General features: G+C 54.8%; 1 protein-coding gene across 2 annotated transcripts; it reads left to right on the forward strand.

Annotated features, from left to right (window-relative positions):
- Nucleotides 1-27601, forward strand: MYH7B (myosin heavy chain 7B). Of its 2 annotated transcripts, XM_063350236.1 has the most exons (42): nt 1-156; nt 1106-1209; nt 2857-3000; nt 3105-3261; nt 3367-3394; nt 4477-4573; nt 5445-5468; nt 7365-7457; nt 8255-8318; nt 8440-8538; nt 9563-9666; nt 9938-10076; nt 10351-10469; nt 11304-11453; nt 11798-11968; nt 12686-12865; nt 12953-13085; nt 13584-13660; nt 15060-15147; nt 15599-15716; nt 16335-16458; nt 16947-17083; nt 17524-17779; nt 18357-18599; nt 18998-19174; nt 19522-19667; nt 20246-20336; nt 20882-21271; nt 22167-22293; nt 22716-22834; nt 23072-23268; nt 23470-23819; nt 24397-24521; nt 24834-24949; nt 25077-25269; nt 25361-25564; nt 25671-25796; nt 25950-26120; nt 26428-26532; nt 26908-27003; nt 27170-27307; nt 27477-27601. In XM_063350236.1, the coding sequence occupies exons 1-42, from the start codon at nt 60-62 to the stop codon at nt 27483-27485; spliced, it is 5826 nt and encodes a 1941-aa protein (XP_063206306.1). In that variant the 5' UTR covers nt 1-59; the 3' UTR covers nt 27486-27601. The 2 variants fall into 2 exon arrangements, with proteins under 2 accessions (XP_063206306.1, XP_063206305.1); XM_063350235.1 differs by lacking the exons at nt 1-156; nt 1106-1209; nt 2857-3000; nt 4477-4573; nt 5445-5468 and having other exon boundaries at nt 3150-3261.
- The last annotated feature ends 74 nt before the right edge of the window (nt 27602-27675 follow it).

A 27675-nucleotide genomic window follows, 5' to 3' on the forward strand; every position in this document is an offset into this window, starting at 1 on the left:
CATTCAGGTGCTTTTCACTCTTTCTTCACTGCTGCCAAGTCTTCTTCCAGCCGGGCAAGATGTCTATGCTGGACATGACCGAGTTTGGGGAGGCTGCTGAGTACCTCCGGAAAAGCTACACAGAGCAGCTGAAGCTTCAGACAATTCCGTTCGATGGTAAGACCCCGAGGCACAGCCCCGTGTGTGTGCTCCAAGCCAGCCCCTTGGCCATGGCTCTCTTTGGAGAGCATCCCCGTCCCTTTCCCAGTGCTGGTACCTGTGTGCTGCAGAATTGCCCCCACCACCCTGGAGGACAGGAAGACCTCAGAAGTAGGAAAAGCAGATTTTTGACTGTCCTCTTGTCTTCTGAGGTGCAGGAGGAGGTGATCCTTCATTTCCCCAAACCCTGAGGAGCTGAGAGAGATGGGCTGAGGGACTGATGGCAAACCTTTCTCCAGCTCTGTTTAGTTTTGGAGCTGCACAGAGCTCGCCCTGCAGCCCTCCTGCTCTGTCCCTGCCAGATCGCTGTACCGCGACTCCCTGTGCTCCAGGGCCCGGCTCGTGCTCAGCCTTGATCCTCTTGGCTCAGCAGACATGGAGAGTTTTGCTTGCTCTCGCCGTCCTTTTTTCACGGCAGTCTGAGTGCGCGCATGTGTGAAGCAGCAGAATTCTGTCAGACTAAAAGTTGGTGCTGGCAAAATAAACAGCTGCCAAACATGAAAAAGGCAAAGAAATCCCAGCTCCTATGACCAAGAGCATAGGAAGGAATAATGACTGTCCTTCCATGTTACTGGACTGCGTTCATGTGGCTTTCAAGTTGACAATTTCAAATGCTTCCCTACATTTCAACCTGTTTTTTCTCCCTTCCCTTCCCTTCCCTTCCCTTCCCTTCCCTTCCCTTCCCTTCCCTTCCCTTCCCTTCCCTTCCCTTCCCTTCCCTTCCCTTCCCTTCCCTTCCCTTCCCTTCCCTTCCCTTCCCTTCCCTTCCCTTCCCTTCCCTTCCCTTCCCTTCCCTTCCCTTCCCTTCCCTTCCCTTCCCTTCCCTTCCCTTCCCTTCCCTTCCCTTCCCTTCCCTTCCCTTCCCTTCCCTTCCCTTCCCCTCCCTTCCCTTCCCTTTCTCCTCCAGGAAAGAAGCGAGCTTGGATCCCAGATGAGAAAGAAGCTTATATTGAAGTGGAAATCAAAGAAAGCTCTGGTGGCAAAGTCACTGTGGAAACTAAAAATAAAGAAGTAAGCAAAATATCTTTCCTTTTCCAAGGGCTAGCAAGCGTGTGCGGAGGGGGGATATGTGTGACAAGACTACATCTGAAAGTAGCCAAGCTCTTGCTGATAACCTTCCACACTTGGTGATCTGTCATGCCCCGAGGGGACACACACCGCAGTGTGTCAGGACACGTAGGCCAATTACTTGCCAAGAGCGGTAAGGGTTCAGCATCCCCCCATGGAGTGTTTGCTTCCAAACACGGTTTATGTGCGAGACAGACGGAAGGGGGACGGTGGGGCTGGCCCAGCACAGCTCCTGGCCATGGGAGGAAGGGCTGCCCGGCTCATCTTGAAGGTCGAAACAAGAGGTAAGGGTCCGATTGGCCGATTCCTGCTCATTTTAGCTGGGATTTGCAGCGGAGTGAGCGGGGCTGTTGGGGGAACGGGCACTGGGCAAAGAGGTAGGACCAGCTGCGTCTGGTGGGGAGGCTCCAGCTTTCCAGCAATGGGAGGGAGGCACATCAGCTGAGATTTGTCAAGATAATATCCAGTACAAATAGCTGCAAATGAGCTTAATTAATATTCTTTACTTAGCTATGGGAGCCGCGTGGCCTTGCAACATCGTTACACTGGTGTAAAACTGGGAAAAAGAACAAGGACCTGACCAGGCAGTAAATGGGAGACTTCGTTATTTCTGTGTCTCAGCTAGTCCTCATGGCACTGGGAAGCGCTTGTGTCTGCTGTATTTGAAAGAATTATATGTAATTGTCTTGGAAAAGTGTCGAGGTTGTGAAAATATTTTTGTCTGAAATTGGGAAAAAAAAAAGAAAAAAAAATTTCCCTCGCCAAAAGGAAATTTATTGGGGAGGGGGTATCGATTTTAAAAGTTTATTTTGATGTTTAAAAGATCCTCAGCTTCTGCAAACAAAGTAGTTTCCAAACCTTTTTTTGCTGTTCCCTCTTGAAACTGTTGGGTTTTTTTTGGACAATTCGTCATGGATTTACAAAATTTAAAACTGTATCTGCTTTCCCTGGATCAGCATTTCCAGCAGAAACAGTTTCAAGAGACATAACCCCACCCTTATTCTTCCATCCACCTTCCCTCTTCTAACGTCTGGCACTCCGTAACACCACGCGCTTCATATTCACCTGTAAAAAAAGGTCTTTGAAATTTTCGTTTAATTTTTATTAACAAGACCATTTGCAAAATCCAGCTGCTTCCATTCAGGCTGGACATGTAACACAATAGTTTCCCAGTGCTGGGATTCACGGGATTAAATCAATCCAGTTCTAAATGATGGGGTACAGCCTTCAGCTGGGTTTCAGGCTGTGAAGAAGAGCCCAGGATGGGGGTGTCGAGCACATTGTGGGGTGACGTCTTGATGCCCCCTAGCTTGGACCTCCTCCGCCGGGCTTGGCTACAGCCTGTGTCCCTGGGGAGGGGACGGGCTTGGGGCTTGCGTTTCCCAGCTGGGCTTTGTGGCCGGGGTGCTGGTGGGACTCCCCTAGCCTGGCACCTCAAAATGGAAGGCAACACTCTTGGGAGGACAGCAGGCACAGGGCTAGGGTTGTCCCCAGCATGGGGCTGTCAGTATGTCTGTCCAACTGGCAGGTTTTTGTGGGGAGAGGGTGTTTGGTGGGGTCCATCTGACATGTCCCCCCCTCCTCTGGCAGACGCGGGTGGTGAAGGAGGATGAAGTGCAGCCCATGAACCCCCCCAAGTTCGACATGATCGAGGACATGGCCATGCTGACGCACCTCAACGAGGCCTCTGTGCTCTACAACCTGAAGCGCCGCTACTCCCACTGGATGATCTACGTAAGCCGAGGGCACCAGGGAGGATAGGGGATCACCCCGTGGGGCGGGGAGGTGAAGGGATGCTGGGTCCCCCCATCCCTCATCCGCCTCCTTTCCCCCCGCAGACCTACTCGGGTCTCTTCTGCGTCACCATCAACCCCTACAAGTGGCTGCCCGTCTACACTGCGCCTGTGGTGGCCGCCTACAAGGGCAAGCGGCGCTCCGAGGCCCCCCCGCACATCTACTCCATCGCCGACAACGCCTACAATGACATGCTGCGCAGTAAGCCTTGGGGACCACCATCTTGGGTGGGGGGGATCCCCAGGCTCCTGGGGCAGGGGGTTAAGGTGGGTGGCACCAGCCTAATGCCTGCTCCTTCTCTTCCAGACCGTGAAAACCAGTCCATGCTCATCACGTAAGTGCCCCTGCATGCCAGGACCCCCACACCGTGCTCCTGGGGGACCCCTGGGCACCCCCCGGCCGTCTTCCCCCCCCTGCCCCAGCAGCTGTCGGTCCCCGCCTCTCCCTTCCCCCCCAGCCCAGCCTGCCGCCACCGCGCCAGGTGACAAAGCTTTGTCTCCCCCGCACCCCGACAGCTGCCATGGGTCACCCCGACCCTGCCAGCATCCTCCGAGGAGTGAGGGGGGAAGGAGAGATGGAGGCCAAGGCCAGAGGGAGATGGCGGAGGGGCGGCGGCGGGGGAGGAGGGTGACGTGGGAGGGTGTAGGCCAGGTTGATTTCAAGTGACATATAGATAAGGGCTATATAAGGGACTCTAAAGGACGCTACGCCGCCGCCAGGAGCCACGGCCATTTTTAGCCTCGGCCATAGCCTAATTAGGAAAGGCAGGGGCTGTGGAGAGATGCTTGGCGCGTGTCCGGCAGCAGCTCTGCTCCCCAGCCCCCCCCTTCCCGGCTCTTTGTGATCTGGGATTACAATGGGAGAGCGGCTAACTATAGGCATGAGCTCAGTGGGGCCCGCCGGCCGCCCGCATCCCGCGCCGGGCACGCCAGCCCCCGCGCTCCCCCAGGCAGGGTTCGCCCCGGCGCGGTGCCATGGCCATCTCCAAACCCCCGCAAAAGAAAGTGGGGCGTGCTGAAACCACCCCGGGAGAGGATGGATCCTGGCTGATCCCCGACAGCTGAAGCCCCGGGGCCAGGGCCGGACGGCCTTGGTGGGCGCCGGCACCTCCCGCCATATCTGCGGCGGGCAGCTGAGCCCCCGCGGCACCTTCATGGGGACAGGCAGAGCCTGGGCTTGCGGGTGGGGGATGCAGCGAGGATGGAGCTGGGTTTCGCTCCAAAGAGGAGCCCCCAAGGCAAGCACGTACACCACCAGGCTGGAGGGGATTGATAGTGCTGGCCTCCCCGTCCCCCCGATACTTCGCTTCTCCCTCCCGGCACGACGAGCGGGGCGGCAGGTCGGCAGGGTCTCTGTTTGAAGTTTTGCCTGTTCTTTGCCTCATGCCCTTGATCTGTGTATTTCTGTTACTCTAAGCGGAGAATCTGGTGCTGGTAAGACTGTAAACACCAAGCGGGTCATTCAGTACTTTGCCATTGTCGCAGCCTTGGGCGACACACCGGGCAAGAAATTAGTAAGACCCTCTTTTGAAACAAGTTCTTGCTGTTTTCTTCCTTTCTTTCTTTTTTTTTTTTTTATTTAATTATTTCCCCCCCTCCTCCTTTCTTCTTCTTTTTACCTTTTTTTTTTCTTCCCCCAACCTTTTTTGCATTTGGAAGCGTGTTTTGGTCTGACCCACCCAGGGCTTGGCTTTTCCCTGACTTTTGAACAAGCAAGGCTTGAAATTATTCTGCTCAAGGGGAAATGGATTTATTTTTTTTTTTACGTGGCTGCTCAATCTGTGCAGCCTGGAGAGCTGTTTTAGATGGTCTCTTTATCTTCTCTTCCTCCTCCAACACCCCACTGATCTTCTTAAGGAGCATTAAAAGAATGGAGTAAACCTGCCATTTCCCACCTTGCCTCTTTTAAGCCTTGCTTTCGTCCTTTTCTCCTTTTTTTTTCTCCCCTTGTTCATTTTGACCCTTTTCTACCTTGTGCTTTTCTTGCTCTTGTTTTGATTCTTGCATTTCTTTGGTGCTGTTATTTTTGAGCTGCCCTTGCAATTGCTTATTTCTTCTTGATCCGTTGAGGCCCCAGCCTGCTTTTCCCTTGTAGAAGCAAACTGGCTGCTTTAGGTATCAGACGAGCAATACTTCAGCATTATTTTCTTTACTCTTCTTTGGGTTTGGATTTAACTGTTCTTGCTTTTTGACGCATTTCTTGATTTTCTTGAGCTAATCTATTTAACAACTTTTTGGCATCTCTTATGAAGTTTAATCCTCCCATTTTTTTCTTGGACCTTTTTTGGCACTAAGTGGTCATGCCCTGCTTTTCTGACCATGCTTCTTGTGGTTCTTGCCTGGCTTTTCTGGATTTCTAAAGACAATTTTCTTTCCTTTCTCTAGGCAACTCTTGCCACCAAAACTGGGGTAAGTGTTGTAGACTCCTAGTCTTTAACACTGAGGACAGGGTTGTGCTGCACCGCAGAGCTACGGTGGGGTGATGGGGAATGCCTGTGTGGGGCACCTGCCTTGGGTCTGGGAGAAAGGGCTGCCCCAAGCTGCTGGGCAGCATTTAGTTCTCTGCTTGGCTTTGTATCTCCTCCCTTCCCATAGTTTGAAGCTTTGGCGTTTCATCTCTTAGTGACTTTCTGCCTTCCTGATTCCAACCTGTCCTTCAAGGGATCATTACTCTACACTCGTTTCTAACCAGCACGGTGTTTGCCTAGGGGTGGTGTGGGCTCTTCCAAAGTCAAGGTGAAGCCTCCACCCTCTGAGCAATTAGTGTCCCCCCCGCAGCCTGGAGGCCCAGCTGAGGGTGATGGTGCTGAGGGGCAGGAGAAGAGCCTCTGCCATGGGCGGCACTCTGCTCTGGCTGCGGACCGGCAGAGGTCCACACGATCCCTGGACATGCCACCCCCTGCAAAGTCCTGAACTGCCCCAGCCCACCACATTGCCGGCAGCTGATGACCTTCTCTGGGGTGCATTTCTGAGGTGCTTGCCCAGCTCCAAGGAAACAACTGAGTGACTTTGGAGATCCAGCAACGGTTCAGTCCCTGGTGCTCCCAGCACCCCAAAGGCTCAGCCGTTCCAGCAGCTCAGTCGTACATCCTTGGCCCTCAGTTTCTCTGAGATCTAAGCGACAGCCTTGAGCTGATGCACGCTCCTGGGTGGGCGATGCTCACTAACACAAGAGTCTCAGACCACCTGGGCAAACTCACTAAGAGTGAGGTAGTCAGTGGGCTGAATCTGTGGGTCCCGGAGCAGCCCATGGGGCAGCCCCCATGGCATCTCACAGGCCAGGCAATTTTAGATCACGCTGAATTTCAAGATAGCAGATCAAAGGATATCCAAGTGATGTTTGTTAGTAAAGCTGTGATTCGTAGCTGCTCCCTGTCTCTTTTGCCCTTCACACGCCTGGAGCTACAGAGGTGGGGAGCAGTTGTGGGCCCAACATTGAAAAGACAGGGCGACTCTTGGTGGGCAGAGCCCAGAGATGGTGTTTCCCACCTAAGGAAAGCCCTATGGACTGTAATGTGTCAGAGCATGGGCAAAAGCTGTCATGAAAAATCCTGCAGGTGCCTGTGCTACCAAACTCTGCTGCTGTTGTCAAACCCCAATGTCCTTCATGTGTCTCTTGCTTCTCTCCTTGAATTCTTGTCCTGCTTTGCGTGCATTAGGTGGACGCTGTCGCTTTCTCTTTGAACTGTGCATATGAAAAATGAGTGGAAAAATGAGGTTGGGGGAAGATTAATCTTGGGCCTTGCTCAGGAGAGCTCCAGGGAGTTCAGCACATCACACCAGCTGGGACTTGTGATGTGTTGCCATCACTCTGTGACCCTGCTGCGCGTGTGGTTGGTGTAGGGAGTTGTAGATCAAGCCTGTTTTCTGGATCTCTTCTTTTGCCATCTGCTGTGATGTGAATTGTCCAAGACTTTGGTTTGGTGGAAGAGGAAATGCCTGGCAGAGCCAAAGAGCCTGAAATGTTTCAGGCTGTTGTGGTGATAACATGTGCTTGCGCTTGGTTTGCATGCTGTAGCAGCCAAAAAAGGGGCTAAGGACTGCTGTGTGCAGAGAGGACAGTAGTCTGGATCTTCAAAGGGACTGGTTTAGGCAAGGAGAAGCCACCTCTGCTGACCCCTAAACTGAGCTGCATTGCCTAATGAGACAAGGAGATGCCTCAGGAGCAGCAGGCTCTTAGAAACAACTAAAGTGCAGAGGAGGCAGATGGTGCAGGGGCCCCCACTCTCTGTTTCCCTGTGTTGTTGGTAACAGATCCCCTCGGGCTGGGTGGGAGCTCACACATCCTTTGGTTTTGTTTTCCAGGGCACCCTCGAAGATCAAATCATTGAGGCTAACCCAGCTATGGAAGCTTTTGGCAATGCCAAAACCATAAGAAATGACAACTCCTCGCGTTTTGTAAGTGTCTTAGCAAGACAGAGGGCGAATGGGCTGCGTTTATGTAAGCTGAATGCATCACTCGTGGTATTGTGGTTTTGTACAACGTGAGGCAAAGGCACGTAGCAGGAAGCTAGCTCTGCTTCCCAGTGGGATTGGGCTGCTGGGGCCAAGTTTCTTCTTACATCAGTAAATGGTACGCTGGTCAGAGTGAATCGCCCTGACGTCACAGCCTGTGGATGGAGAGAGGTCCCTTACAGGACCAAAACTGGGGGGGCCAGTAAGCACAGCCTGGAATGCTGGACAGACAAGCCTGCTCCTTCCAGGCGGTAGCATCCTTTTTGTAAGCCCAGCCTGGGCTTACTGGGCTTACTGGGGCTGCCGTGGGATGCAGAGCTCATCAACCACAGGTGGCTTTGATGCCTGTTCTTGTGCCTTGGAGGGAAAGGAGACACTCCTGGGTGAGATTCTTCAGCACGCCCCACAGCAGGAGGCTGTGGGCAGACTCAGTATCACACTGCCCCGCAGAAGTGCTTAGCTTTAAGAACAGGCCTGAGGACAGGGATTTATCTGCTGTGAGTGATATTTCTGCCTACCTAGTGTTTAAAGCCTTATGCTCTCTGACTCCCTGCACATTACAAGCCAGACAACTTCACCCGCCTCCCCCTCACAGAGCCCAGTAACTTGCCTGGCATCAGCAGAAGCCTAAGAAGTGGGAAATTACTAGTGTCTTGTAGTTACAAGAGGTTCCTTGGAGCTGTACAGAATTGTACCCGTGTAGCCAAGCCCAGTGCTTAGCTCCCCGTTCATGTTTTCAGGGCAAGTTCATCCGGATCCATTTTGGCCCCTCAGGGAAGCTGGCCTCTGCGGACATCGACATCTGTGAGTAGACGCGTGCCAGCTGCAGTGGGGAGGGATTTCATCTCCCTGTTCATGCTGATGCTGCGTCGGTTCCAGGAAGGAACAAGCCCTTCTCTAACCCCTCTGCCCTATTTGCTTGTAGATCTTCTGGAAAAATCAAGAGTGATTTTCCAGCAGCCCAAAGAGCGAAGCTACCACATCTACTACCAGATTCTCTCTGGGAAGAAACCAGAGCTGCAAGGTAAGGCAGCCAAAGCTGCAGCGTAGCCTTTATGGCACAGTGGCTTGCAAATAGCCACAAAGAGCTCTGTTGTCAGCTTTGGGGTCCACAGGGAATGAGCAAACCCAGCTCACCATGCAGGTACTGCCCTGCAATGCTTTGCTAGCTACGCAGGATCATAGGATTGGCAGATAATTCAGGGTGGAAGGGATTTCAAGAGGTCATCTAGCTCAGTCTCCTTTATCCTCACAGACTGAGCAGCCAGACTAAAGCTCTTTCTGCAACTGTCTAGGAACAGAGAAGTGGTCACTAAGGGTCTATCTGCAGGGTGGGAACGTGCTTTGCAAAGCTGCCTTGCGTAGACTCCTCATATGGTGACTCAGCATGCAAAGGCTGGATATTTATTCATTTTGGGGTAAGGTAAAGTGTTTTGCAGCCTCCTCTGAGCTCTTTCAGCCACCCTAGAGAGATGACCTGCCTCAGGTGAGCTTGAAAACAGCTGCACAGCTCATTCACTCACTGGTATCCCAGATGCACTCCCCAGGACAGCCCCAGCTGACGTGAATTTGCAGTGGGGCAGTCCTGTGCTCTAAGCAGCCCTGCCTGCCAGGTCACACGGAGTGCACAGGAGACCTTTCCACAGTGTGGAAAGATGGCTGGCACAGTCCCCTGGAGTGGTCAGCCTCTTGGCTGCAGGCTCTTGAGCTTGCTGCTGGCTCGAGAACAATACCTTATTAGGCAGGTCTGGAAAGCTGTGCAGAGCAGTAATCTTATCTGGTGGTCACAAGGACATGAATGGCCACTTCTAAATCAGTCTGCAGCCAAGCCATATCCCAAGATAGCAAGCAGGAGGCACATCATGGAAGAGATGGACCCATGTGTGGACCTGCCTGGGCTTGAAGAGGCTGTTTCTCTCACTGGCTGGTGCCCTCTGGTTGAGGCCGGTGAAGCCTCGCCTCTTCATCTGGGGCCTAGGGTTGCCCTTGTGCCCCAGCTTTGTCTCTGTCAGGCTGGCCTCACGCCCTGCATGTCTTCCCCCCAACAGATATGCTGCTGCTCTCCCTCAACCCCTACGACTACCACTTCTGCTCTCAGGGTGTAACAACTGTGGACAACCTGGATGACGGCGAGGAACTCATGGCGACAGATGTACGTGTGCTTCCTTCACACCGCACAGCCCGAGGCGGGGGCCTGGGGAGGGGCACAGCCTCATTGCAGGCAGACATGGGGATGTGTCCTGGCTTTTCTGTGTCTCTCTCTAAATTAGCTGTGAGCTCCCTCTGGTTCCTTGGCTAGGTGCCCACCAGATAGAGCACCCTGCCCAGAGCCATGGGACAGGGAGGGCACCTCAGGAGGTGGTGGGAGGACCAACCTCAGAGCGGTGATTTTGTTCTATCTATACTGCTCTGTCTCTCCTCAGCACGCCATGGATATCTTGGGCTTCAGCAATGATGAGAAATACGGCTCCTATAAAATAGTGGGCGCTATCATGCACTTCGGCAACATGAAGTTCAAGCAAAAGCAGCGAGAAGAGCAGGCAGAGGCTGACGGCACTGAAAGTGAGTTTAGCTCCATGCTGCCAGATCTGCCCAGCCTGGGCTGGGCATGCAAATTCCTCCAAGGGCAGATTGTGATAACTTCATAGAATCATAGAATAGTTTGGGTTGGAAGGGACCTTTAAAGGCCATCTAGACCAGCCCTCCCGCAATGAGGGACATCCTCTCCTGCAGGGACATCTTCAACTAGATCAGGTTGCTCACAGCCCTGTCCAACCTGACCTTGAATGTTTCCAGGGATGGATCTGGCTCCTCATGCCTTTGTACTGGTTTACAGGTGCTGACAAAGCTGCCTACCTCATGGGAATCAGCTCAGCTGACCTCATCAAGGGCTTGCTCCATCCTCGTGTGAAAGTGGGCAATGAATACGTGACCAAAGGTCAGAACGTGGAACAGGTGAGTGTGCCAGGGCATGGGCTTCCTGCTCACACTGGAACGTGACTCCTCCGCAGGCAGGCCCACTGCATAATGTTTTCTGCACAGGGCAAATGGTGCTTCAGTTCAGTCTCTTGGGTTTAGGAGGAGACTCAGAGCAGCATGAGAAGATGTATCCAAAGTTACTGGCTTTTAGCAGCTGGGGAAGTTGGTGGCAGAGCTGTCAGATAACTTTGGATATTAACCAAGGTGGGGGGTTCAATTCAGTTTCTCTGAAATGTGGGTTACATCACAGCCAGAAGGGGTCCAGTTTCTATGGATCTGCTTCAGAGACAGTCACGCTCCCATGAAGAGTTCAGCTCTGGAAAGTAGAAAACTCATCTAAATACTCGTCTAAAACTCATCTAAACTGATCTTTGCTCAGTTGCACCTCAGTTGGAAGACTCAAATGCACCAAAACTGTATCTTGTCAGATTCCAGCCACATCACAGGAACTCCAACCTGCCCTGGGTAGCGCAAGCCAGTCCTTGAGTAAAACTTAAGAGGACCGCAGGAGCTGGTGTCTTATCCAAAGTGAGCTGTAGGCTTCTGCCACGCACAAGGCTTCTGAAAATATCACTTTAGATTGAATCTGTATCCTAAGATCTTGGAGGCTAAGATGAGGCCAGCGACACAAGAACACACTTGTGAGCATGTGAAAACTATCTTGGAGGCTATACTGTAACCATGAACTCCCTGGATCTGTCTGTCTGTCCTTTGTGTGCCAAGAGGAGCTCTCTTCTTTGACCTCTAGCTCCTACAAAAGTAGGGAGAAGTGTAAGTGCTCATGACCTGCTCTATGGTTTGCTTTGGCAGGTTGTCTATGCCGTGGGAGCCCTGGCTAAAGCCACCTATGATCGCATGTTCAAGTGGCTGGTGACTCGGATCAACAAGACCCTAGACACCAAGCTGGCCAGACAGTTCTTCATCGGAGTACTGGACATTGCAGGCTTTGAGATCTTTGACGTAAGTTCTGCAGGACCCCTGCAATGGGCTTGGGGGAATGTTGTGGCTAGACAGGACTGAGAGTCCCCTAGTGTCCGACAGCTCTATGTCCTCCAAGAAATTGCTGGCCCTGATAAGAAAAATAACTCTTCTCTGAATTAATTTATCTGGAGCAAACAGGCAGATCACAAGGACTGTTCTAACATTGCTGTGAGCACATCTCCAATGATTCCTGGCTTCCTGTTCTGGGAGCAATCCAGCTGAGCCTAGCAGAGATCACTCTTCACATCCAGACAAAGCAGAAGGGTGAATCCCTTCACATCTGGAGATCCTCCTTCTGAAGCAGGTTTCTTTTATTCTTGCAGTTCAACAGCTTTGAGCAGCTGTGCATCAACTTCACCAATGAGAAGCTGCAACAGTTCTTCAACCACCACATGTTTGTTCTGGAGCAAGAAGAATACAAGAAGGAAGGCATCGAATGGGTCTTCATTGACTTTGGCCTGGACCTGCAGGCTTGCATCGACCTGATTGAGAAGGTAAAGCATGAATCAGGGCATAGGAGTGGTACTTCTGGTAGGCGGCTTATTTGCAAGACTGAAACAGTGAGGGGTGCTCTGCTACCAGAAATTAAATTATTCCCTCCCCAGGCAGTGGCAAGTGCCCAACTTTGTTTTCCCCACACTTAGACCTCAGAGCTTCCGGATCATTGAGTCCTTTTTGACACAAATTTTGAGTTTATGAAACGACGAAAATTCTGTTCCTACCCACCGGTGACCCACAGAACCTGGGGTGACCTTCTGCTCCAGAGAACAGTGATCTCTACGCCTTTTTTTCTACCCATTTTCTGCCCCTCAGTGTCTCTTACTTGAGTACTTGCCGATTCAGGGCAGCTTGTATAAAAGATTTCCACCCTTGCATGGAGGAAGCTCACCTTTTTTTTGGAAAGGAGCAAACCTGTCAGAATACTGGAGAGGATTTTCCTTTCCCAACAGTCCTATGGAACTGGGCAAGCCCCCGTGTCTGGCAGAACTGGCCAGGCCCACTGTGTCTGGCTGGAGGTTAGATGCAGCCTGGAATACACCAGTGATAGTTTGCCCCATGGTCAATGTCTTGCAACATTTGCCTGAATAAGGACGGCATCTCCCAAGTCAATCCCTGTCACACCTTGCTCAGTGGCACAGAGAATCCCCCATTCTGGGATGGGACATGGCAACACTGAGCTCAAACCTCTTTATACCACCTTCTCCCTGCAGCCACTGGGAATCCTGTCCATCCTTGAAGAGGAGTGCATGTTCCCGAAAGCCTCTGACATGTCATTCAAAGCTAAGCTCTATGACAACCACATTGGGAAGTCGCCCAACTTCCAGAAGCCCCGACCAGATAAAAAACGGAAATATGAGGCCCACTTTGAGCTGGTGCACTATGCTGGTGTGGTACGTCCCTTGTCAGCTCTTCCACAGCATTCACTCCTTCCCCCTTGCAGGGCTGTCCTTACCTTTCCCTCTCTCCTCTGGTGACAGGTACCATACAACATCATTGGGTGGCTGGACAAGAACAAGGACCCCCTGAATGAGACAGTGGTGTCCGTCTTCCAAAAATCCCAAAACAAGCTCCTGGCCTCCCTCTATGAGAACTATGTGGGCTCTACTTCAGGTGAGGAACAACCTCACCCTTCTTTTGACCTCAGACTCTCCCTCCCTCTGCATCCAAGCCTCCTCACCCCCACACCCAACTGCTGGTGCAGCATTCCTGCACCTAGCAGCCTGGGCAAAGGGAAGACCTACGTTGTCCCCTAAGGTCTCTCTGACCTGGGTCGGTGGGTACTCTGGATGTGCAGTGCTGGCCTAGGGGCTTTAGGTGGGTGCTCAGGATCAGGCTGAGCATTTGCGATGCTGTAGAGCTGTCCTAGTGGCCCTGTGACCTGGAACATGGAAGGGGTCTCCTCTTACCAAGAGCTGAGGAGCAACACACAGAGTTGGGATGCTGTGGGAGATGTTTTTGGTGGTCTGCGGCTTTGCTCTGCAGCAGGGCACTCTGCTTTACAGAGAACAGGTGCTGTGGGCATTTCAGGGGTGTTTGAGGGAGCTCCTGAGTCCTCCAAGCCAAGCAGATGCTTTGCTGATGTAATTAATCAATATTTCAACCCAACAGAGGAACCTCACAAGCCAGGGACCAAGGAGAAACGTAAAAAGGCAGCTTCTTTCCAAACAGTGTCGCAGCTGCACAAGGTAAGAGCCAGACCCTCATCCATGGCCTTGAGGGAAGCATGCTCAGAGAGTCCCAGTATCAGTCCCACTTCCCTGCCAAGATTCTGGGGTATCTTGTAGTTGAGTTCCTGGGGCCTGAAGGACCACCAGGGCTCCTGAAGGACCACCACTAGGCAAAAGCTCCTAACACCCTCTCATCCCTGGGAAGGGACCTGTGCTCGACAGAGTCCCAGCCCTGGTCCCAAGCTGCTAGAGAGGGACACAAGGCTCCAGGCTGGGAGAGCGATGGCTCCCTTTGAGCTGGGGTTTGCGCTGCTTCTGCCCACGTGATGCTTGCGCTGCTCAGCAGCTCCTTCGCCTTTGAGAGAGCGGCAGTTAAGACTTGTAGTGATGTTTAGATAATGTATTACATGAACATCACTTTAAGTCTGTGCTACTTCTCTCCTCATTCTTGTCGGCGGGAAGGACAGCCTTTGGGCAGAAGAAAATGGAGGAGGATCCTACAGGTCTCTAAGCTGGCAGATCTCTGCTGTCCTGTCCAGGGAGGTGACCTGAGCTATTTGACAGCTCAGGATAACACACACCCTAATTCCCATGCGCACCAGAGGAGTTATTTGTGCACCCCAGAGCTTAAGCAACTGGAAAAGAGAACAGAGGGGTGTGTGAGCCCAAAGCTGTGTCCTGCCATGACAGCCTTGTGGTGACGGGCTGCTCAAAGAAGGCAGCACTTTTGTCAGAGCCCCTGTGCAGGAAGATGCGTGACTTTCTTCCTCATGGACAGCCACAGGCCCTGGGGAAAGGTGTCTGCAGCGAGAAGTTGCCCCATGATGACATGGAGCTGTGGGAAGGCATTCCCTTCCCTGAGCTGGTCCTGGACAGGCTGAGCCTGTACGAGCCAGGGAAGGCAGCCTGGAAAGATCGAGGGTGCAGATGCCCTTCCCACAAGAAAAGGCAGGGCCGTGTCTTGGCTTGAGCCCTGCCATGGAGAGAAAAGGAGGCCCAGGCTGGATAAGCAGGGCCCCCCGTCAGAGCCGAAGGGCATGGGCAGCACTGCTGGGGTACAGGGAGACCCCAGTGAGATGGCACTGTGGCTGATCCCCTGCAGCAAAACTTTACCTACAAATCCTCAGGAAGCATCTGCCACCTCTCTGGCATAGCAAAACCTGCAGATGCCACTTGGCAAGTCTGCTGGCCCAGTCCCCTCTGTCGTTGCTCCTACCTTGGCAGAAGGCAGTGGTCCTGCTACGGGGCTGCACAGGGAGCAGCCAAGCAGAAGGAAATTCCCCCTCTCTCATGAAGAGTGGGAAGGGGCTCTCAGTGTCTGCTCTCTCCTATGTGAGGGAGGAAAGGGGCTGGAGAGAGTTGTTGTAGGGGACCAGAGCTGCCGCTTCATGCCTCATCCCCCATGTCTGCCCTACAGGAGAATCTGAACAAGCTGATGACCAACCTGCGCTCCACTCAGCCCCACTTTGTCCGCTGCATCATCCCAAATGAGACAAAGACCCCAGGTATGCATGGACTGAGACTGCACCCTGGCAGTTGCCTTGGGTGACATCCACGGGTGGGAGCTGGCAGGGACTCTTGCACCCACCTTCTCCCCAGCCCTTTCCTTGCGGCAGTTTTGCTGCTGCTGAGACCTGGCCCATCTCAGTGTGGAAACCCCTGTGACCAGCGCCAGTCTCCTTTACTGGGGAGAATGAGTTTTGCCAGGCTTTCAGTTTGGCTGTGCATTGATGGTTGGGCTGCCTTGCACTCGTGTATAACAGCAGGCAGGGATGCACAGGCTGACTTCCACCGTCTGGGGCCCAGGCTGCAACACTGGTGCTCAGCGCAGGTCTGCAGGGCAGGTTAACACCCATGTTCAAAACCGTGGGCTGTTTCCAGAGTTCAGGCCCATGCTGCAGCTCCATTTCCCCTGTCCTCTTGGGCTGAGTGCTCCACCTTTTTCTCACCCTATAGGAGCCATGGATGCCTTCCTGGTACTGCACCAGCTGCGGTGTAACGGTGTCCTTGAAGGTATCCGCATCTGCCGTAAGGGATTCCCCAACAGGATCCTCTATGCAGACTTCAAGCAGCGGTAACTCCCTTTTCTTCCTTGCCCAGCAACCCCTACATGTTCTGAAGGGAGACAGACTTGCCCTGGCTCTGACCTGCTCCCCAGCTTGTGCAGGGCTGGTCTGAACCACCACAATATGCCCAGTGAGTGCACAGTTTGGGATAGCTCTGCTGCTGGATCTGTGGTGCCAGACATGGATAGTTTGGTGCCAGACATGATGAAACAGCAGGGCTGCTGAGGTTTGAGATACCGAATGCAAGGCTGGTGCAGGTGGATGGTGGCAAGGCTCAGGTCCTCCAATCTTGGCTCGGATTTCTCTCTGCCCTTGGGATTCTCCAGGCTGGCTCCATTCACCCTGCTTGGCCTGGGCCTTACCAGGCATGGTGAGGCCAGCGTCCTCCTCCGCCACAGTCTTCCTTGTGTTCAGGGACTAAGATCTGGCAGGGTTCCCTGGTGTCTGCTCTGCAGAAGTGCCCATACCTCACCCTGGAGCTCCTGGTTCATACATGGCTCCAACCTGTGCTGCAGCAACGTGCTTCCAAGGGGAACTGGCATGACTGGGGTACAGGGATGACGATGGAGCCATCAACTCTGTGCTGAGGTTCTTTTGCATATCCTCCCTCTGCATTGTCCCTGCAGCTACCGTATCCTGAATCCAGCAGCCATTCCAGATGACAAATTTGTGGACAGCAGAAAGGCCACAGAGAAGCTGCTGAGCTCCCTGGAGCTGGACCACTCGCAGTACAAGTTTGGTCATACCAAGGTGAGACCAGGCAGCTGGTCATAGGGAGAGAGACATTGCCCCTCCTGTCGGCAATCCCAGTTTGCTTTCCGTACTCTCTGCCTGGCCACAGCCCTGCTGAAGCCCTGTGCTCTGCAGGTTGAGTGTATCCCTCAAAGGGATTGAGGAGGGCAGAGGAAGAAACAGGTTGGGAAGAAACAGGTCTGAGCAGAAGGTCACTGCTGCCTGATCTCATACCACCCAACACGGCAGCTAGTCCCCGCTGGGGGGTGCGAGGGGATGTGTGCAGTGCAGGGAGATTTGATGCCCAGCCTCGCGTGGGTGCATCTCCGACCAGTGCAGAGCGGGGATGTGTGCCCGTGCAGGGAGGGCACCTAAACCTGCAGCGTGTAGCCCTCACTGCTCCGTGTAACGCTGCTTAGGGCCACATGTCTGCCTGACAGGTCATGTTACCTCTGAGCCCTCTGTCTTCTCTGGTGTTGACTCTGTCCTCACTCTCTTGCCTGCAGGTATTTTTCAAGGCTGGTTTGCTGGGTTTGCTGGAGGAGATGCGAGATGAGCGTCTGGCCAAGATCCTGACCATGCTGCAGGCCAGAATCCGTGGGCACCTCATGCGCATTGAGTATCAGAAGATCATCAGCAGGAGGTAGAGTTGTGGGGGGAGGCAGAACTTTTCTCTCCTTGTTCTTTCTACATGTTTCAGTGGGTTTGACCTCTGGGGGTTGCCTATGGCTCGCAGTAGTTGGGTAAAGCCCTGTCGTGAGGGGATGGAGGCAGATCTGTAAGAACTCTGGCATGGGCCTGGTAGGGAGGGTCAGCGTTTCTAGGTGTGGGGAACCTTTGGTTTGCTCTGGAAGATTCAGAGGGTTGTAGTGAGGGGACCTGGCAGACAGACCCCGCACCACCCATCCCACTAGGGCCACTACAGCGTGCAGACAATGTGCCATTCATTCAACATACTGCCATTTGCCCTCCTGGTGGAGAACAGAGTCATGTCCAGGCCTGCAAAAGCCAGGTCTCTGCTGCAGTGAGGATGGGAGTTGGGGAATCAACACCCATGATGGTGCTGTGCTTGTATCCCTCCAGGGAAGCCCTCTATACCATTCAGTGGAACATCCGGGCCTTCAATGCTGTCAAGAACTGGTCCTGGATGAAGCTGTTCTTCAAGATCAAGCCTTTACTCAAGTCTGCTCAGACTGAGAAGGAAATGTCCAACCTGAAGGAGGAGTTCCAGAAGCTGAAGGAGGCTCTGGAGAAGTCCGAGGCTAAGAGAAAGGAGCTGGAAGAGAAGCAGGTGTCCATGATCCAGGAGAAGAACGACCTGGCTCTCCAGCTGCAGGCAGTGAGTGGTTCACCCTCTCTCTAGAAGTGTAAAGATAGTGCAGAGTCCATGGGTAGAAGAAGGAGCAGAGTGCGCTAGATCACGTGCTTCAGCCTCTCGTAGTTCTGAGACCCCCTCGTTGCCACTACCTGTTTGAATTGCAGTATTAGACTCGGTGCAAACCTGAAGCAATGTCACAGACCTGCCATCTCAGGGCTGTCACGGGGATTCATGCTCCCCTGGCTCTGGAAAGGGTCATCTCCTCACATTGGGGTGGGAGGGATAGGAGTGTTTGCTTGCCAAACTGTGGCTAATCTGTGCCATTTTTGTAGGAGGAAGTGTCAGTCCAGTGTTTCCTTCCTCTGGAAAATTTAGTTGCGGTTAGCTCTCTCACCCTGGTTAGTGTTAACTGTTGTCCCATGGCCCTTGAAAACGGGCAGTGGCTGGAGCTGTCTTTTTTGTACACCTGAGCACCTTGGCTTGCTCTGCCCTTTCTACAAGGAGACCTCCAGCTCTGGGCCAGGATAGCACATCTGAGAGCCTGCTGGTATGCTCTTGGGGCAGTGGATGAGCGCTGGCTCTCCTCTGCCTGCCCCAGGAGCAAGACAACCTGGCAGATGCAGAGGAACGCTGCGACCTGCTGATCAAGTCCAAGATCCAGCTGGAGGCCAAGGTGAAGGAGCTGACGGAGCGTCTGGAGGATGAGGAGGAGATGAACTCAGACCTCACTGCCAAGAGACGCAAGCTGGAAGATGAGTGTGCAGAGCTGAAGAAGGACATTGATGACCTAGAGATCACACTGGCCAAGGTGGAGAAGGAGAAGCACGCCACAGAGAACAAGGTAACTGACGCTCCCTGCAGAGTACAGCCTCATTGCCCAGGAGCCTCGGTTCTTGTGCGGCACGAAAGAGAAATGTCAGGGGCAAGGCTACTGGTGTGTGGGAGCTGGAGCAAGGCGGAGTGCAAAAAGGTGTGGGAGAGGGCAAGATCCTCTGGTGACCTGCCTCACTGCACAGGAGCGGTATGGGCAAACGGTTCTGTGCAATGGCAAGTGATTTGGGGCATTGGCAAACCACCTGGTGGAGCCAGTCTGGCCAAGGGGAGTGGGGCTGTTAGCTGCTGTGGTGCTGAGCTGCTGTTGATCATGGACTCCTGCCTTCCATGGGTCAGGCTACTGTGTTAGCTTTGCTTCCCCTGTTTCTGAAGAGATGCACTTAATTTTTGACCCCACTGATCTAGGTTAAAAACCTGATTGAAGAGATGGCTGCTCTGGATGAGATCATTGCCAAGCTGACGAAAGAGAAGAAAGCACTACAAGAGGCCCATCAGCAGGCTCTGGATGACCTGCAGGCTGAGGAAGACAAGGTCAACACGCTGACTAAAGCCAAGGTCAAACTGGAGCAGCAGGTGGATGATGTGAGTCCATAGGCCAGTGGCACTGAAGTGAGAGAGGTTTGAGCCAACATCCAGGAAAGCCCAAAGGGTATCCCTGAACAGTATCCGGAGCGTGGGATCGTTATCAGATCCCCATTTATTATTGCCAATTGATGAATAACCCCATTGACAAACTGCCCCTGAATCAAGAGGTGGTCCAGAGTAGCCCATGGAGAGCAGTCCTGGGCTGCGGAAATGGGACTGGAGACCAACTAGGCAACCGCTGGGGATCTCGGGGATGGGTGAAGTTCCCACAGCAATGGACACAGGGAAGGTTGGGGCTACAGAGGGCCTTTTCCCTCCCTAGCCTGTCTCCTTTCATTCTCCAGCTGGAAAGCTCTCTTGAACAAGAAAAGAAAGTCCGCATGGACCTGGAAAGAGCAAAGAGGAAGCTTGAAGGAGACCTGAAGTTGACCCAAGAGTCTGTAATGGATCTGGAGAATGACAAACAGCAGCTGGAGGAGAAACTCAAAAAGTAAGTGTGTGATATGTGCCTGGGCTGTGTGCTTACTCTGCTGGGACTATGCCCACCTCTACATCAAGTGGATATGTGGCTCCTGCAAGTGCTAAGGGGCTGTGGCTTTGAGCACCGCTGGTGTGATCAGTCCAGACAAAATGAGGACTTGGTTTTCCTGGGTACTATGCAGAGGTGCTGAGGAGCTTGGAAGCTGCACTGACTGATGAGGGTGCTATAGAGCTTCCTCTGCACATGGGGTTGGAGAGGAGCGACTTGCCTGGTGGGATCCCAATGCAGAGCTGGGACATCAGCTACAAGTACAGACTTCATCGCTCATGTCCCATTCTCACTGGGGAACTGGACAGCAAGGCCTAGGGACCTCACAGGGAAAACCTCAGAGCCAGAGTCCGCTTTAAGCCTCCCTCAGAGCAGTCCATGTGCTGCTTCTTACCCCCACAGTCCCTTTCCTGTATTGGTTGGTTTGTTTGTCCTCTGGACCTGGGTGCAGGGAACAATCTTCCTATGGCTTCAGGAGCCAGAGGGACTTGGCAGGACAGCATCTGTCTGACCAAAGGCTCTGCCTTCTTTCCCTACAGGAAAGACTTTGAAATGAGTCAACTGAATTCAAGGATTGAAGATGGGCAAGTGACTGAGGCCCAGCTGCAGAAGAAGATCAAGGAGCTGCAGGTATGGTGGGAAGAACTGTTGTCACAGCCCAGGAATCATAAATTTCCATTAGATGTCATGTGCTGAGTAATCTGCATGGGCCAGTCCTCTCACAAAATGTGGTGGACTGCAAATTAAAGACTGAACTATTGAGGTGAACGCTAGCACCAGCATGAAGAACAGCTTCTAGGATGTAATCCTCTGTCCAGTGTAAAACCTTAAGTCTAGTGCTCAAACTCTGAAGATCCAAATCTAGTATGTTGGGCTTCTTCTGAGCAGAGACAGGCCCCCAGGTTCAGGCTGCTTGCATGGAGGCTTCCCACCGAGAGAGGCTGGTATCAGCCTGGATCCTGATGGCAGGGCGTAGAGGAGAGCAGAAGCTCTGCAAAACAGTCTACCATGGAGCACCAGATATGCAAGCCTCAGAGAGTCCCAAAACAGCCCAAGTATTTGTTCCAGGCTGGTGGTTTGTTGCTCTCCAGCACCAGAGGAGACACTTTGCTCCATTGCGGGAAGCAAAGGTGCCGGAGCTTCACCAAGTTGCTGCCTTATTCTGTCTCTGCCAGGCCCGCATTGAGGAGCTGGAGGAAGAGCTGGAGGCTGAGCGTGCTGCCAGAGCCAAGGTGGAGAAGCAGCGGGCAGAAGTGTCACGGGAGCTGGAGGAGCTGAGCGAGCGGCTGGAGGAGGCCGGTGGGGCGACGGCCACGCAGCTGGAGATGAACAAGAAGCGAGAAGCAGAGTTCCTGAAGCTGCGGCGGGACCTGGAGGAGGCAACCCTGCAGCACGAGTCCACGGCGGCTGCCCTGCGGAAGAAGCACGCAGACAGTGTGGCGGAGCTGAGCGAGCAGATTGACAACCTGCAGCGCGTCAAGCAGAAGCTGGAGAAGGAGAAGAGCGAGATGAAGATGGAGGTGGATGACTTAACATCCAACATTGAATATCTCACCAAGAATAAGGTGAGCACCGGTTCTGCATGGAGCTGGTTCAGCTCTTCTGTGAACATCAGTGCAACTGGTTGTAGTGCATTCAGCACAGCCATGTCCATGGGTTCTTGTCTTGGGTTGCTCTTTGCCATGGCAAAGTCCCTCTTTTTGACTAGGTATAGCTTGTCCCTGTGTCACTATGGCAGTGCTTGCAGGAGGCTTTGCTTGTCCTAGTCAAGGATGGAGGATCTGGGAAAACATTTCCTGGGAGAGTACTGCAGAGAGCCACTCTTCACTTAGCAGAGACACAAAAGCTCTGGCAGGCTCCTGCTTTGCCTTGTGTGCACATGGGATCAGCTGAGCCGGGCAGCGAGGTCCCAGTGTGATGCAGTGTCCTGGTTTGAGGGACATAGAATCATAGAGTCGTCTAGGTTGGAAGGGACCTTGAAGATCATCAAGTCCAACCATCAACCTAACACTGCCAAAACCACTACTAAACCACGTCTGCCCGTCTTTTAAATACCTCCGGGGATGGTGATTCCACCACTTCCCTGGGCAGCCTGTTCCAATGCTTGACAACCCTTTCAGTGAAGAATTTTTTTCCTAATATCCAGTCTAAACCTCCCCTGGTGCAACTTGAGGCCTTTTCCTTTTGTCCTATCACCTGTTCCTTGGGAGAAGAGACCAACCCCCCGCGGCTACCCCCTCCTTTCAGGGTGTTGTGGAGAGCGAGAAGGTCTCCCCTCAGCCTCCTCTTCTCCAGGCTGAACACCCCCAGCTCCCTCAGCTGGTCCTCATCAGACTTGTGCTCCAGACCCCTCACCGGCTTTGTTGCCCTTGATGACATGCAGTCGCTGAGCCCCTCATGGGGTAACGGTGCTCTCTGGGCAGCGCTGGGTCTCACACGGGCTTTGCTTGGTGCCTGCAGGCCAATGCCGAGAAGCTGTGCCGCACCTATGAGGACCAGCTGAGCGAGGCCAAGTCCAAAGTGGACGAGTTGCAGCGACAACTGACTGACGTGAGCACGCAGCGGGGCAGGCTGCAGACCGAGAACGGTAGGTGGGGGTGGCAGCCGTGGTTCAGCCGGGCAGGCTGTCCTGCTTCTCCCACGGATAAAAATAAATTAGCAGGAGCTCCATTTGGAGTGGTGGGGAGTGGGATGTCTGTCTTGTGCCTCCGCTCAGGCCTTGCCGAGGTGCCGTATCGGAAGAGGACCTCTATGGTGATGCTAGTTGTGCTGAGGGATATGTTGTGATCTCGGGCATCAGAAGGAGGGGTTCCTAGCTGTCGTACTTCACCTTTAGCTGCTGACGTGCACCTCTGCCCATGGGACCCAGCTTGCCTGGGTGGGAATACAGCTGGGACTGCTGGAGGTCTCCATGCAGCTGAAGGCCACAGGCTCTGGTGGGTGTGTGGGCTAATGCAGATTGCAGCATTTAGGCCCCAAAATAGTTGGTTTGGCTCTGTTTGAACACAGGGGAGCTGAGTCGGCTGCTGGAGGAGAAGGAGTCCTTCATCAACCAGTTGAGCCGTGGCAAGACCTCGTTCACACAGAACATTGAGGAACTGAAGAGGCAGCTGGAGGAAGAGACCAAGGTGAGGCTTGCAGGACATGGCTGACCTCTGAGTGACACAGATTTCAGAATAGGACGTGTCCCACTGTGGCAGTGGCCCAGATTCTTGGACTGGGGAGGTGGGACACATGAGCCCCAAGGACAGCTCTTAGCCTGGGGAAAAGAGAAGTTCCTTCCTGCTGCCCCCAGTGCCAGCACCATGGCTGGTGTCCTGGAGCCTGGGGCCAGCGGCTCCTCTCATGAGCCCCCCCTTCCTCAGAGCAAGAATGCCCTGGCCCATGCCCTGCAAGCCTCTCGGCACGACTGTGACCTGCTGCGAGAGCAGTATGAGGAGGAGGTGGAGGCCAAGAGTGAGCTCCAGAGGAACTTATCCAAGGCCAATGCAGAAGTAGCCCAGTGGAGAACAAAATACGAGACAGATGCCATCCAGAGGACGGAGGAGCTGGAGGAAGCCAAGTGAGTCTCATGGCAGGAGTCTATTCCTTGCAGGTGGCAGGTTTCCATTGAAGGATGGGGCTTTCCCAAACCCCAGGGTGAGACTGCATCCTCCTGACCGGACCTGGGGCTGTTTGGGCAGGCTGTGGCCTCCTCTCCTTAGAGCAGTGGGGTGGGATGACACTTGGGCTGGGAGCGCTCACCCCTTGCTGCCATCGGCAGGAAGAAGCTGGCCATCCGGCTGCAGGAGGCGGAGGAGGCAGTGGAGGCTGCCCACGCCAAGTGCTCCTCGCTGGAAAAGACCAAGCACCGGCTGCAGACAGAGATCGAGGACCTCTCGGTGGACCTGGAGCGTGCCAACTCAGCCTGCGCTGCCCTGGACAAGAAGCAGCGGAACTTTGACAGGATCCTGGCGGAGTGGAAGCAGAAGTATGAGGAGACCCAGGCTGAGCTGGAGGCATCACAGAAGGAGTCACGCAGCCTGAGCACGGAGCTCTTCAAGCTCAAGAATGCCTATGAAGAGTCCCTGGACAACCTAGAGACCCTCAAGAGGGAGAACAAGAACCTTCAGGGTAGGTCTGGGCTCAGGCTCTCCCCTCAGACTCTGTTGGCTCCCCGGGGCCCTGCTCTCACAGGCAGACCATGGCTCCCCTGTTCTCAGCCATGTGGTGGGACGGGGGTCCCTTGTAGGCAGGGAGCAGACCTTGCTGCTCAGCCAAGCCTGGCCCATTTCCTCCTTGGAGGGATGCAGCAGCCCCACCAGGGACAGCATGTGTCCTACCCTCCTGCCTGGGACACTCCGGGCCAACAGGCAGTGTCACCCGGTTCTTGTTTGCAAATGGTGCGCGGTTTGCCGCTGGGAGTGCCATGGCTGTGGCATGACACTGGCTTGGGGGTGTTGCTCTTGGACAGCCAGGTCTCCATGGGTCCCTACACCTCTCCCGTGCCCTCTCCTTCACCCAGACTGCGGGGGAGCACAGCAGGGGCCAGCAATGAGGGCTGGTGCCTCTTGCCCAAGCACAACCTTGTCTGCCCTCCAAGGGGCCGGGAGGACACGGGCCAAGCTTGGGCAAGGGGATGGGGAAGCCATCTGCATGGGGCTGGCTCTGCAAACCCTGTCCTGACCAAATGCCCTTCTGTCCCTGCCAGAGGAAATTGCTGATCTGACTGACCAGATCAGTCTGAGCGGCAAAACCATCCATGAGCTGGAGAAGCTGAAGAAAGCCCTGGAGAGTGAGAAGAGCGATATCCAGGCAGCTCTGGAGGAGGCTGAGGTGGGTCCATGTTTCCCACTGGTGCTTGCACATGCCCACTGCCCTCGAGAGCCCCCATCCCACCCTGCAGAGCTAGTCAGACAGTGCTGGAGCAGTGACCCACACCGTGCTGGCAGGGTGACAGTCCTGAGCTGGGCTGCAACCCCTGGTCCATGTTCGTGGGGCTTGTGCAACCCCAACAGGGGCCTGGGGTGGCTCCACCTGCCCTGCTCCCCATAGCTCTGGGCTGGGGGGCAAGGCCAGGCTGGGCTGTGTGGCTAGAGAGATTTCCCCCTCCTGGAGCCACCTTCTCATGACTGCCACTGTCTCTAGGGAGCTCTGGAGCATGAGGAGAGCAAGACGCTGCGCATCCAGCTGGAGCTGAACCAGATCAAGGCTGATGTGGACAGGAAGCTGGCGGAGAAGGACGAGGAATTTGAGAACCTGAGGTGTGTGCTGAGAGGGGATAGGCTGGGCCATTGCTGTGGGGGCCGAGCTGGCACCATGGCCCTGTCAGGGCTGCCCCAGAGTGGGTGTCCCCGGGGGGACAGGGCTGATGCATCGTCCCTCCTGCAGGCGCAACCACCAGCGCGCCATGGACTCCATGCAGGCCACGCTGGATGCAGAGGCCCGGGCCAAGAATGAGGCTGTGCGTCTGAGGAAGAAGATGGAGGGAGACCTGAATGAGATGGAGATCCAGCTGAGCCACGCCAACCGCCAGGCTGCCGAGTTCCAGAAACTGGGCCGCCAGCTCCAGGCCCAGATCAAGGTTGGGTGGCCGTGGGTGGACAGGCTCGGTGCTGTCCCTGCTGCCAGCCTTGGCTCCCTCCTGTCCCCACTGACCCCACACTGTCCGGCAGGACCTGCAAATTGAGTTGGATGATACTCAACGCCACAACGACGACCTGAAGGAGCAGGCAGCTGCCCTGGAACGCCGCAACAACCTGCTGCTGGCAGAGGTGGAGGAGCTGCGGGCAGCGCTGGAGCAGGCAGAGAGGAGCAGGAAGCTGGCGGAGCAGGAGCTGCTGGAGGCCACCGAGAGGGTCAACCTGCTCCACTCCCAGGTGAGGAACCACCAAATCCCGGGTCTCTACTGGCACTGGAGCCGCAGGACACTGGTGGCCATGGTGAATGGCCAGTCCCTGTGGCACTGCTCTGCTCTGTCTGCAGAACACGGGCCTGATCAACCAAAAGAAGAAGCTGGAGACTGACATCTCACAGCTGAGCAGCGAGGTGGAGGACGCAGTGCAGGAGTGCCGTAATGCTGAGGAGAAGGCGAAGAAGGCTATCACAGATGTAAGAGTGCAGTGGGGGTGGTGCCATATGGTTCGGCAAGGATGCCCAGCACCCTGTGGGGATGGTGGGCAGCAGGAGAGAGGAGGTTCTCAGAGCTTCTCTGGCAGGGCTGCCTGGCCACGTGGTGATGCCTCTGTGCTCTTGGTCTTTCAGGCTGCCATGATGGCAGAGGAGCTGAAGAAGGAGCAAGACACGAGCGCACACCTGGAGCGGATGAAGAAGAACATGGAGCAGACCATCAAGGACCTGCAGATGCGCCTGGACGAAGCAGAGCAGATTGCTCTGAAGGGGGGCAAGAAGCAGATCCAGAAGCTGGAGGCCAGGGTGAGGTGGCAGGGGCAGGTCCCTGGCTGTTCCGTGCAGGAGCGGGCTCCTTGCACTGCCCCAGCCCCTGTGGCACCAGAGTCTGTAGGGCACTGGTACTGCCCCATCCCTCTGGGGCCAGGCTGGGCCACAGGGGGGACTGTGGGCAGTGAGGGGCAGTCCCTGGGGACCTGCAAGACCTCCATGTCTTGGCTTGGTGTGGCTCAGCCTTGGCTGTGGCTACTCTGATCTGGGGAAAAGTGATTTGACCTCAGCTGGGGCTGGTGCTAAGGAGGAGAGTGCTGAGCTGGCCTCTATCCACCCGCAGGTGCGGGAGCTGGAGGGAGAGCTGGATTCGGAGCAGAAGAAGATGGCTGAAGCCCAGAAGGGCATTCGCAAGTACGAGCGGCGGATCAAGGAGCTGAGCTACCAGGTACGGCAGCACCGGGCACAGCTCCAGCCCAGCAGGACTTGGCCCCGCTCTCCCTGTGCTCAGAGCCTTGTGTTACCCAACACCCCAGCCCAGCACAGCCCTGGCTCGCTCTGGGGGCTGTGCTGGGACCAACAGGGGCAGGATGAGCTTCTCCCTGGCCCAGCATCCACCACCTGCTCTGTGTCCCTGTCTTGCCCCTTTGCTGGCACCTCCTAAGCTGGGTGCTGGGCGACTGGGGGTGGGTTGGTGGGGCTGGGTTGGTGCTCTGTGTATAAAGGGTCCTGGACCCACTGGGACTCCCTGATAAAGGTACTGGGGCAGCCGGAGCTGGAGGGGTCTGCTGGGGTCCTGCTAATGGGGCTGGGGCTCTTGCAGGCTGAGGAAGACCGGAAGAACCTGACACGGATGCAGGACCTGATTGACAAGCTGCAGAGCAAGGTCAAGAGCTACAAACGCCAGTTTGAGGAGGCGGTAAGTGCCTGTCCCCGTGCAGATCTCCTCTGAGGGTGGAAGACAACGCTGTCCTTTCCGGGGGCGGCCTGGGATGGCCACAAGGACCACGAGTCGGCATGGGGAGCTCGGAGCCTGGTGGCCCGTCTGCGCCCCACGCACCCACCTCTCCCCTCACCCTACGCAGGAGCAGCAGGCCAACTCCAACCTGGTGAAGTACCGCAAGGTGCAGCACGAGCTGGACGACGCCGAGGAGCGCGCCGACATCGCCGAGACGCAGGTCAACAAGCTGCGCGCCCGCACCAGGGAGGCCATCACCTCCAAGGTAAGCCCACCCAGCCCCGCAGCCAGCGCAGCAGCTGCGCAGCCCACGGCCTCATCCTGCCCAACGCCGCCGTGGCTGCCACGGGTGGCAGAGTCCTCCCTGCCCCCAGGCCCAGGATCTCACCAAAGCCCTTTTGGGGACTTTTTTTTTTTTTTTCTTTTTTTGCCAGCACGAGTAGAGAAGCCCGGCTCCTGCCCTGTCCTGGCCCCAGCTCCCTGCTGGACCTTGGAGGCAAATGGCTGCAACAGCCACTGCCAGCTTTGCACCAGACGAATAAATGTAGATGTCCCAGGACTTGCTCTGTTGTGTCTGTCAGAGGGTAACGAGGGATCTGGGCTCTGCTGCTGGAGATGTGGGGGGCCAAGCCG

Source organism: Chroicocephalus ridibundus, chromosome 12 (genome assembly GCF_963924245.1).
Source record: "Chroicocephalus ridibundus chromosome 12, bChrRid1.1, whole genome shotgun sequence".
Taxonomy (NCBI): domain Eukaryota; kingdom Metazoa; phylum Chordata; class Aves; order Charadriiformes; family Laridae; genus Chroicocephalus; species Chroicocephalus ridibundus.

What these genes read in the sequence shown, in the direction of transcription:
- MYH7B (XM_063350236.1), top strand. Translation starts at nt 60, where the DNA reads ATGTCTATGCTGGACATGACCGAGTTTGGGGAGGCTGCTGAGTACCTC. An exon ending in CTCTTGCCACCAAAACTGGG is followed by an intron (nt 5,469 to 7,364) that starts GTAAGTGTTGTA and finishes TTTGTTTTCCAG; the next exon opens with GGCACCCTCGAAGATCAAAT. An exon ending in CTATGTGGGCTCTACTTCAG is followed by an intron (nt 13,086 to 13,583) that starts GTGAGGAACAAC and finishes TCAACCCAACAG; the next exon opens with AGGAACCTCACAAGCCAGGG.